The sequence below is a fragment of the Ursus maritimus genome, unplaced genomic scaffold (assembly GCF_017311325.1).
Source record: "Ursus maritimus isolate PB19 unplaced genomic scaffold, ASM1731132v1 scaffold_2, whole genome shotgun sequence".
Classification (NCBI taxonomy): Eukaryota; Metazoa; Chordata; class Mammalia; order Carnivora; family Ursidae; genus Ursus; species Ursus maritimus.
The window spans coordinates 18,138,792-18,150,791 of NW_024424452.1; the positions used below are offsets into that span (position 1 = coordinate 18,138,792).

At 51.1% G+C, this 12,000-nt stretch overlaps 1 protein-coding gene across 1 annotated transcript in view; it reads right to left on the reverse strand.

The window, feature by feature from the left end:
* KATNIP (katanin interacting protein) overlaps positions 1-12,000 on the reverse strand; it is a 185,711-nt gene that overhangs the window by 88,435 nt on the left and 85,276 nt on the right. The window contains exon 8 of the mRNA XM_040635174.1: positions 3,079-3,346. Coding sequence (XP_040491108.1) covers positions 3,079-3,346 — 268 coding nt within the window. The remainder of the gene's footprint in view (positions 1-3,078; positions 3,347-12,000) is intronic.

The window sequence follows — 12,000 nt, forward strand, 5'->3', positions numbered from 1 at the left end:
AGAACCATAAGGAAATAAATGTGTGTTGTTTTAAGTCACTGAGTTTCTCATCATTTGTTATAGAACTAATACGTACTATTACAGAGTAGGGGTCTGAGGCTGGAGCTGTCTGTCTGAGGTCCCACATGCTCACTTGGCCCTTTCCCTGTCCCTGGGGACACCACGCTCATTCCCTCTTTGAGCCCTTTGTGCTTGCTACTCCCTGCCCCCCGGGATGCTGTTCTCACGGCTGCTTCCTCTTCATTCCTGTCCCAGCATGACCATCACCTCCTGAGAAGGCTTCTCTGACCACTCCAGCTCGCAGGGTCCTTCTCTGACCCCCATCCCCAACCAGTGTCCTGTTTTATAGTCTTCATGATGTTCAAGACTCTTGGGGGTTCTCCCCTCCTCCCTGAATTCCTTTTTTTTTTTAGAGAGAGAGAGAGTGTGCAAGCACGTGAGAGGTGGGAGGGCGGAGAGGGGGTGGAGGAAGGGAGAGAATCTTAAGCAGGCTCCACACCCACATGGAGCCCCATGTGGGGCTCAATCTCATGACCCTGAGATCATGACCTGAGCCAAAATCAAGAGTTGGATGCTTAACCCACTGAGCCACCCAGGCGCCCTATCCTCCTCCCTGAATTCCTAAGCTGACCCACCACTTGGCCTTCCCCTGTCCAGTTATTGGGAAAATAACTTCTGCCTTTCCCTGTGCCACTCATGCACTGGCCCTCACTCACAGGGAGGACACAGGGGATGGGACAGAGGGTGGTGGTGGCAGGAAACCATCCAAGCGCAATCCAGCCATTCCCATCCCTCCTCCGGCAGGGTGGCCCTCAGGGCACACGGCCATCTGCCACCACACTGATGCCATCAGTGGCCCAGCTCAGCCAGCATCTGGGGTCAGGGGTCTGCCTACTTCAGCCAGCAAGCTGGTTCTCTCTTCTCAGCTGGAAAGGTAAACATTTGCTCTATCAGATTCCCAAGCCCATCTCTCATCTGTTTCAATTAGGAGGGAAGTCAGAGTGGGGTGGTGTTACTTACTGGCTCCTCAAAGCCCAACCACTGTTTTGTAACTTGTTTCAATTTATATATTCAGCCTACTGATTAAGGGCCCAAGCTCTGGGCTCAGACTCCCGGCAAATTCAATCCCACACTGTGTGACCTTGGGCAAGCTATCTGCCCTCTCTGTTCTCCAGCGTGCCCAGCTCTAAAGCAAGGACATTGACAGGACTTGCCTTGGCGTTGTGCTTAGGATTACAGATGCTTAGCCCTTAGAGTAGCACTCGGCACATGTTAGTAAGAATTCGGTAAATGCTGGGAATTGCTATTATTTATTTATTGCTATTTATTTAGCGCTTGTCTGGGCCCTGGCAGAGCTCACAGGCCAGAGGGGGAGAAAGACAACTGGGGTCCATGGCAAGACCAGTGCCAGGATGACACCTGGAAGCAGAGGAGGCACTGACCCACCTGGCCGAGCTGGGCAAGGGAGGCTTCTTGGAGGAAGCCGCCCCTGAGCTGAGTCTTGAGGGGAAAGGAGGAAGCCAGGTTTCAGGGTTCAGAGTGGAGAGAAGAGAAGATGTGGGCATTTGGACAGAGGGAACAGCCCAAGCAAAGGTCTGGAGGCAAGAGAACACAGCACGAGCACATCTGAGGGACAAATGTTCTCTTCTCTGGAGGCATCAACCACTGCGTGTGGGGTTTCCAGGGCTGCTTGTTATTATATCCGCCCCCCCGCAATCCATATGTTCAAGTCCTAATCCCTATTACCTCAGAATGTGACTGTATTCGGAGACAGGGTCTCTAAAGAGGTAATTAAGGTAAAACGAGGCAATTAGTAAGGTAAAATTAGTCAACTCGTCCAGTCTGACAGTGTCCTTGTGAGAAGACGAGATTAGGACACACAGACACACACAGAGGGAAGACCACGTGAGGACACAGGGAGAAGACACCCAGGGAGAAGCCACAGAGAGAGGCCCAAGAAGAAAACAACCTGCCGACACCCTGACCTTGGACTTGCGGCCCCCAGAACTGTACAGAGATACATCTCCGTTGCTGTTGAAGCTCCGCCCCCCCAGTCCGTGGTACTTTGTTATGCAGCCTGAGCAGACTAATACACTCCGCCTGATTTCAGACAGTCCCTCATTTCTCTTCCCGTAGGCTCACACATGCTTCCCAGCTGGTTGGCCTTGATATTTGGTTCAGAAAGTATGGCACATGCCGCTTTGAGGAGGCTGTACTTGGAATGGAGAGGGAAGGGCAAGCAGACCAAGTGAGCCCAGGACTGGGCACGGGGACTGTGACAGGAAGGCCCCTCCCTGCCCCGCCTCAATTGCTTTCTTTACTCTCCTTTCCAGGGTCTTCTCTGGAAGACCTCCTCTAGCCAGGACAGCTGCTATTTCTGCCTGCCCAGCACACTTTCCTCCTTCTTCAGATTCACCTTGAATTTTCCTTAGGAAACTATCCGTCCACGTGGTTCAGGTGGCAATAACCACACCAGAGCCTTATGGGCTGGACCAGGTCAACTGGAGCCACAGTGACAAGTTCGGAGATGTGACCCAATGTGGGTTCAAGAACCAGGCCTGGGACCTTTGGTGGAGCTTTGAGGAAGAAAAATCCACTTTCTGATGTAGGCGTAAAGCCCACGTCTCAATTCCGTGTCTGTATGTGGAGAGCCCACCTGTGAATGGCACGAAGACAAAGGAAGGCAGAGATGGGAGAGAGGAAGGGAAGGAGAAGGGAAGGGGGAAGGAGGGGAGGGGAGGGGAGAGTCCTTGACAGCTGTGGACTTCTCAGTTATCCAAGCCAATAGAGCCCCTTTTGCTTACGCCAGAAATACAGGTCCTGCTACACACCCTATGAGGCACAGGATAGCCCCCCAGAACCGTCTGCCAGACATCTGCCATCTGGAATTTCAGGGTCACTTGTAGGCCTCTGGAAGCCTTTGTTTCTCGCAATCAGCAGAGATCTGACTGATATACCTCCCTGGTCTGTGGGACGGTCTCCCCAAAGCTGAACACCACATACTGCTGGAAATTCAAGTCCTGCCATTAGACCCAGACACACCAAAGGCAAAGACAACTCACAAAAGACAGAACTCACTCTTGGAAGCTGGGTTAAATTCCAGCACCACGAGGGTGTCTGGGCCCTGGGGAGGGCGTCCTTCCATCTCCTGGTCCTCGGGAACATCCTTCTGCACGGAGTCCCCACTGGAAAGAGGGGGTTCCTCTCTGGGGTGGCCCACCAGCACCTGCTCCTCGGGCTCGGGCTCAGAGAGCACCTCTTCTTCGATAGAGTCATACTCATCGCTGGAACAATCTCTTTGTTTCCTCTGCAGATTTACACTAAGTTCCAGGCTTTTTCTTAGCTCCTGCCAAAAGTCAGGAAGAGAGGCAAAAAATGAAATATGTTACTTTGAGAAAAACTCCTCTGAAAATAGATCATTAGAACCAAGGGACTATTCCCAGCAAACGAACATTTACCAAGATCACCTCGACACATGGGGCTGTCATCGCTTTGAAGATGAGAAAACAAAGACAGGGACAAAGGAGCAGCTCTCTAGCAGAGCGGTATTTATAGTATGAATTGTGGTCACACGCCTGGGATGTCACTAAGAGTGTGTGCATATGTGTCTGTGTATTATAGATGTTTTGGTCTGGGAGCTCGTTTAACCAGATTGTGGGGTCCCACCGCCCAGAGTTGCTGATTCAGGGGGTCCTGGATGAGGCCTGACAACGTGCACTTCTAACAAGGTGATGTTAATGCTGCTGGTCCAGGGACCACACTCTGAATATGAAATCTCAGAGGCCTCCAAATACCCCTGAAATTCCAGATGGTACAACGTCTGGCAGATAGGGGGCGCTTGTCCTGCGTATCGACGGATGTTTAGAAACACCTAAGATGTCAAAAGATTTAGCACTTAACCAGAGCTGCTTGATAATTGTTTTTCAATCTGTGTTTCATCTCCATGAGATAGCAGATTTACGCTCTGAAGGACAAGCATTAAAGATCTACATTTAGAGTGACCAGAAAATTGATCGCTGAAGCCAGGACACCTTTGAAAGGGAAAAGGGGCACTAGTCTGTTTACTCTGGGACAAAAAAAAAAAAAATGCCAACTGGACCATCTGGGCAAGCCAGTGTGTTTGGTCAGCCTAGCTCTATGTCCCCCACAGCTCGTGCTGCCTAACACAGCTCTGAGAAAATGAGAAGCAATCGATACCACTTGCTTGATATTGGCGGTTGACCAGTAAACTTCACAGTTCCTATGCTGTCCAAGTCCCAGCCCCTGGACCCTGTAAATCAGTGACAGCTCATGAAGAGGGCAGAGGCACTAGAACACTTTGATCATTCTCGATAAATCACCCTGAAAAGACCTGATGATAGAAACATGGACATGAAAGGTGCTGGCTTCTGGGGGCTCAGGAAACAAGGAACATGTTATGGAAACTAGAGAGGGGATCCCGTGAAGTAGTGGCAGGAGCTTAGCTGGGCTGGGCCTACGGTTCTGTGATAAGTGGATCTTGGAACTGAGATTTGATGATTTGGGAAACTCTCGGCCTGTCCAGTTGCAAAAGATGCTAAAGTGACGTAGCTGTCATTCGCGGTCAGATGGGCGTGCTCTGGAGAAAACCCGGGGTGCGCCTGGACAACCTTTTGCTAATACTTGAGAAGGAGCCAAAGTTTAGAGAATTCAACCACATGGAGGGTTCTCTGAAGACACTAGGCCTGGAACCTCTTCCACACCCCAGCAGATGCCGGGCACAGGGACAAGATTATCCAGGAAAGATCCGTGAAGGAACCTCTTGCCTAATGGAGGGAATCCTAGAGGCGTACATAGGAGATCACGTGGTTTTTGAGGATGTCGAACCAGCGGAAACAGGGCCCACTTGCACCGGAAGGGAGAGAGGAAGGACAAAATAAAAGAAGGCTGTCATCCTCCCCAAATTCTACACTCAGGAAGCAGGGTGATACTTGGCTGCGACACGTGCCACCCTCCATGAGAGAGGAAGGGTGGCTCCAAGGGTGGGGCCATGGGCCCAGAGCCACAGAGAATTCTTCCCAGGCCTTGAAACCCAATGGAGTTTGCCCAGTAGGGATTTCAGCACTGCTTGGGTTTGGTGGCTCCCCTTTCCTTTCATTTTGTCCCTGTTGTAATGAGAACGTCTGTCATGGTGACCCTGGGCCCGACCCGCCAGTGTACTTGGGAGCAGATGACTTGTCTTCTAGTTTCACGAGCTCACAGATGGAGACGCTTTTGCCCCCGGAGGGGTTCTACCTGGAGTCCCACCCAGACCTAATTCAGATGAGGCAGATGATGAGATTTGGAAGTTTTGAGCAGGTGAGATATAGATGATATTCTGGACTTAACACTGTAATGGGCTGAGATATGGGGAAGCTTGGGATGGAATGGATGTATTTTGTATGTGGGACGGACATAGATCTTTTGGGGGCAGAGGGCAGACTGCTGTTGGTGGAATAAATGGCCCCCAAAGATACCCACGTTGTAAACCCTGGGACCTATGAATGTTCCTTTATGTGCCAAAGGGTCTTTGCGGATGTGATTAAGGATCTTGAGATGGGAGAGATTAGCTTGGATTATCCAAGAGGGCCTAATGTAATCAGCAGGGTCCTTGTAAGAGGGAGGCAGGAAGATAGGAGTCAGAGACAGAAGATACAAAAATGGAAGCAGAGGTCAGGGAGGAGCAGAGATGCTACACTGCTGGCTTTGAAGGAGGAAAGAGCCACAAGCCAAGGAATGACAGCAGCTTCTAGAAGCTGGAAAAGACAAGGAGATGGATTCTCCTTTGGAGCCTTCTCAAGGAACACAGGCCTGCTGACATCTTGATTTTAGACCAGTGGAACTGAACTTGGACTTCTTTCTTTCTTTTTACTTTTTAAGATTTTATTTATTTATTTGTCAGAGAGAGAGAGCAAGCATAACCAGGGGCAGCGGCAGGCAGAGGGGGAAGCAGGCTCCCCACAGAACAAGGAGCCCGATGCAGGACCCAATCCCAGGACCCTGGGATCATGACCTGAGCCGAAGGCAGGTGCTTCACCGACTGGGCCACCCAGGTGCCCCCGACCTTGGATTTCTGACCTCCAGAACTGTTAGAGAAGCCAGTAAGTTGCAGGTTGTCACAGCAGCAATGGGACACCAGGGTGGCTGTCTTTCCCAGCTCTCTCCCTCCCACCCTGCCAATGCCAAGTATCAGTGCCGAGGAAACAGAACACTGCCTGACACATGGGAGCTGCATGACAAGTGTCTGCCGAACGACTACATGGTCCCAGTGACTGGGTGGCGGCTGGAAGCAAGGGTGAACAGCACCCATGTGCCTTGGAGGGGGCATCCGTGAGCTGACCCCTCAAAAAGTTACTTAAGTCGTCTGATCTGCCTTTGGCACCCATAAACATGGGCTAACACATCCCTGCCTCACGGAAGTGTTTTATTATAGTGGTCTGACCTGGGGATGAGCTCGCCCCCCAGGGGACATTTGGCAATGACCGCTGCGGAAGTGGGGGGGCGGGTGTCATCTAGTAGATAGAGGCCAAGGATGCTGCTACATCCTCGACGTACAGGACAGTTCCCCTCAACAAAGAATTATCTGGGCAAATGTCCGTGGTGGTGAGGTCGTACAGCCCTGTATTAAAGCGAGCACCAGTGGTGTTTAAAAAGGTAAGGACGAGGTCTCCTAATTGACTGTGTTGAGGTGCTCCATGCAGCCCTCCTGGAAGCCGGATGAGGTCCTGGTTCGTATCTTCCAAGACTGACAGCAGTGGGCAGCTGGAGGGTCGACACGTTTAGTGCCCCTGCACAGGGACGGGGAGCTGCTGGGTGGGCTCTTGTTGAACGAACGGCAAGGGCAGTGACTATCAACCCAGCGCTGCTCAACAGTGGAAGAAAGCTTGGTGCGTTCAGCTCCTCTCATCTGAGGCTCACAATAACCCGGCAAGACAGATCAGGAGAGTGAATCCCCGCGATAACGTGAACTCCTGGTCAGATGGGACAGGCAACTGGCTCCTGTCCTTGGATCAAAATGATATAGTAGGTGCCCGCTAGCCGGGAGATTCCTTGCTGGGAGACTGTGGTCACTGTCCAGGAAATCCCGGTCAGTCCCAGGGCCCACGGTCATCCCTGCTGATGCCTACAGCAGAGTGGAGCCACCAACACAGCCAGTTCCTAGGAACATTCTGGATGGGCCACTAGGATGTTCAAACCCATGGTCACCTGCGCAGACTCCCTCTAGCCTCTTTGTCCCCTTCGCCACGTTGCAACCCCACAGTTTCAGTGACTGGAGTTTTGGGGTTCTCCCAGATTGGAGGCCCTACAGTTTTTGAGCTGGTCTGACTTGTCATCATGATGAAGCATCAGGGCAGTGACAAGTGACCCTCGGCCACTGCTCCCTGCTCCTTCTAGGTTGTCCACGTGGAAAATAAACTCCTTTGCATTCCATCATGGTCCAACCATTGGGAGAGGAGGTGACGGCTGCCATCACTCATTTATTCAAGCACGCAGGCCTGCTAAGGGCTGGGGTAACGGTGGGCAGTAAGATGGCGAAGCCTCAGACCATCGGGGCATAAAGAGAAAGAAATAGGGGCATTTCTGCTGTGGCCAGGACTGTGAAGGAAAAAGCCAGGCTGCATGATGGCACGGAGGGTGAGTGAGCTGAGGAGCCCCTGTTGAAAGCCAGCCGAACAACTGCCCAACGAGTGTCTGGGGCCCGAGCATGTCAGGCAGGAGGAACAGCAGAGGCAAAGGCCAGGAGGCAGCCGCTGCTGGAGGGCAGTGTGCACCAGAGGAGGGAGGGCGGGGGAGCAGGGAGTGGTCACAGCAAGGCTTTAGAGGCCCCGAGGCAGAGTCTGGATTTTGGTTTATGTGGCCACAAGAGGCCCCTGAAGGGCGCTAAGCAAAGGCACACTGTTATGTGACTTCGGGTTCGAAAGTTCGCTATGGCTCTGGGATCCCGAGGGGATTTCGAGAGGAAGAGGCAAGGTGAGGGGGCAGCAGAGGGGGAGACAGGGGGTGCCTCTGGAGATGCATCTGGAAGGCAGTGATGACGAATGACTAGAAATGAACAGTGTATACACCCTTTGACCAAGTCTCTCTGAGAAGTTATCCCTCGGTCAACACACGCAGCTGGCGAAGGGATCCGTGATGATCGAGAATGTTCCAAGTGTGCCACAAGAAGAGGTGGGTTAAACGCTCACTGAGCAGGCATCTGCGGAGCCTCAAGCGTCCCTCACGGAAGATGAGGTAGATCCCCTGCACTTACTCAGAAAGGGAGTGGGGTACCCATTAAGCCAAAACAAGCCCATCGAAGAATGTACATGTACAATAAATCCGATTTAAAAGATCAGTTTCTGTGCACATTTGCAGAAACCCACGTGAAAAGTCTGGAAAAACAGTCACCACCTATTAATGGTGTTCTCTCTGGGGGTTGTGTGATGAGAACTTCCTTTTCTCCATTGTTTTACTTATTATTTTTTTAAAATGATAAGCATGTTTCCAATTTAATAATTAGGGAAAAAATGACACATTTACATTTATGTGTAAATCCTGTCCCTGACTCCGGCAAATAAATAAATTCCCTGCAGGAATGGGAGGGAGAGTGGGGTGCAGGCCCCTGGACAGCCAGCTGTCTGAAAAGTAACTGATCTCCATCCCTGGGACTCATCTCGTCCCCCCAGAAGGATGACTCAGAAAGCAGCCAGCAGCCACACCCAACGCCATGTCTGCCTGACTTCATGTATCCAGTGAAGTGGTCCAGACTTACAAATAATAGGGCACCGATTCTAATGGGAAGAAACTCAGGGAACCCAGCGGCCCTGAGCCCTCCTCCGGAAAAAAGCTCCCAGAACAAAATCCAAACAATGAAGGGTGAAGTCAAAATGAAAGGCACAGACTTGGAAAAGTGGTGGTAAAAGGTCTGACGGTAAATGTGGAAGCCACTTAGAGAGCAAATAAGCATAAGACGATTGTGCACACTTGGGTTACGGGCCGGAATGCAATGTCCTCAACCAAAGCCCTTAGCTTAGCTAACAAAAGCCAGAAGAGGGCAGGCAGTGTGGGTACACCCCCGGCCTCATCTTCCATAGTAGCCAGTCCATTCAAATCCATCTTTGGTGGAAACACAGTGTTGAAACATGGCAACTCTGACCTCGTAATATTTTTGTCATAATTGAGTAAACCGATGAGATATTTTTAAAAACTCCCCTTGTGATAAAAAAAGTCTGAGTTTCAATAATTCCTCCTGTTTCCATTTGCTTTCGCTTCTGCTAAGTTCATGCAAATTTCAGTGCCATAATTGTATTGACAAAACACACATGAAAAAAAAGGCTAGATTCTGCGTGGCTGGTATCTTCTTTAAAAAGAAAAATACTGCATTTGCTCATGCTGGATGAGCAAACTCTAGGAACCTAAGCTCTTATAATGCCTATGTGATCTAAAACCATCTGTTCCTGGGGCAAAGGGGAGACGGAGTAAGGAGCCACACTCCCTCGAGGAAGCAGTTCAAAACCTTCCCATCTGGAAGGATGAGGACCTTGGATTGGTTGCTTTGAAAGCCAACCTGCCCATGCTTCAAAGGGAGACCATGCAGGGGAATCTACTGGTTGCTTTGAAGCTGTCATCCAGAAATTTCTCTGTGAAAACTAACTTTAGAGCTTTGCTTTACAACCCGGTCCTATGTGATTTCAGTGTTAAGTGTTTAAAATGTTAAGTTCACGTCCTTGCAACAGAAAGCCCTCTGCTCGGAGGCCAGGCGGTAAATCCGCCAGGTGGAGAACAAATTGGCCTCCTCACTGGAGAGCCTGGGAGGAGGCGGAGGAAGGAACAGACACACGGAGCACCTGCTCAAAAGAAGCAGGGGTCTGATGGTCAGCGGATTAGTGCCTTACAGGCCTGATCTGCCTCCTTCTGCTGGGCTAGGGAGGGAGGGGACTGGGTGCCATGAAACAGGAAATGTTTGCAATAACAGTAACAATATAACCCACAGCTTTGCTACATATGGGGGCACCGAGCTAACCTCTCCATGCACCTGATCTCGTTGACGCCTCCCACCATCCTGGTGGGTGTCCTTGTCTTATAGGCTCAGGGCACCTAAGTACCAGTGCAAGGTCACGCAGCTAGCAACGGCGGAGCCGGTTTGGATGAATGACTGTCTGATTCCAAACTCTGGGCTCTTAGCCACGTGCCCGTGTTTATTCCCTGCCTGGCACCCACGAGTCGGAAACAAGCAGTCTCCAGAGCGGGATCAATGTCAGGTGCTCGGTGACTGTCCATCGGTTTGCACGGGACTGATCAAAGTCGCCCGTAAGAGCTTTTGACACAAAGCTACCTTGAGGCCAGTAAACGTGCTGAAGTGTGTGCTAAGTGTTAGCGGAGGAAGCTTGAGACCCCTGACTACACTCAGAAAGGGGAACGGCTGCATCTAAGTTCTGCGCCCGGGTTCTGGGCCTGACTCCAGCCCCCCTGGGTCCTCAAGCAAGTCTCTGGGCCTCTAATGTGCCCCGGCGACCTGACAAGGTGGCTGAAGGGCAGCCATGAGGTAATAGTTATGAATCAGTGCTCCGTGATTGCTTTCACAGAGGGCTTGCTTTTACAGAACATTTCAAATTCAGGTGACGGCATATTCTTTATGTCGCAGATCTTGCTGATTTTGCCTAAGAGATGATCAGATGTGTTGACCGTGAAGCCCCCACGGATACTCTGACCGTCTTCAAGCGGTGGCAGCGGTAGGTACGCTGACCTGCAGCCAGCCTCCCCTGCTCCCCAGTAAGACCCCCAATGACGTCTCTCGTTTGGTTGGCAGTCTTATAAAATTGCGGTTTGCAATGCGTTTAGTCTGGCATGCACCGCTGGTTGCAATAATTCCCATCACTTCTATTGCCTTCCATGAGCCATTTTGCACAAGTACATTAATCTGCCTGGCCCAGAGAGGATTTTTACCCTGCATTGAGGGGTTAATCGACTAATTTGTTTTTCTTTTCATTGGCTCATGTATTCAACCAGTATTTGTTGTTGAGTATGTTTGCCCAGAGAAGTAGATCGGACAGCTAACTATTTGGGATAGAGGAATGACCCAGGCAGACAGAGTCTGTTCCCATGGAATCTCTAATCCAGCAACAAAGACGGCCATTCTAGAAGAAATTACACATGCAACAGGCTTCAAGTACCCACACCTAGACACGCTGGCCCACGCCTCAAACCTGGTGGCTCCTGGATTATAAACTTCCCAGAATAAAGTGACTAGAGCCCTAACTTCAGGGTCCACCCCGTATTTTTGAAATCACATCCCCTTCCACCAATTCTGATGGAACTATGGCTAGGAAAATCTAGTCATACACTATGCACTTCAAATACCCGTGTGATGTTAGTTTTTGATACTTTCTTATTGCCCCACTCACCCTTGCATTGTCTTGTACTAATTTTCATTCAAAGCTGAATTTATTTATGAAGTACCTTGGGAGTTCAATCTCAAATGTCCATCGTTATGAAGAAAAAAAAAAATCTATCCTTGTCTTAGGGAGTGGGGCAAGGTCAGAGGGGGGCGGGGGTGGAGTGAGGTCAGAGGGGGGCAGAGGTGGAGTGAGGGCAGAGGGGGGACAGGGGTGGAGTGAGGGCAGGGGGGGCAGGGGTGGAGTGACGTCAGAGGGGGGCAGGAGTGGAGTGACGTCAGAGGGGGGCAGGGGTGGAGTGAGGTCAGGGAGGGGGGCAGGGGTGGAGTGACATCAGAGAGGGGGCAGGGGCCCTGGAAGCAGAAGGCCCTGGAGGCCGCCAGCCTGCTTTCTTGGCTGTGAGGCCCTTGGCAAGCATCTGGGCATCAGCGGCCATTGGTGCCTCACCGGAGCCTGCCCAGAGCTGACTGTGGGAAATGGGATGAAGGGATAGAGACAAAGCAAGAAACAATGCTGCCAGCCAACTAGAAATTTTGAGGAACGCCTGAAAGTCAGAAAGCAGAGCGCCTATCTTTCAATAACTAAAAGCAAAGGAAACTTCTGACCCAAACATGGGCAGTAACATTTT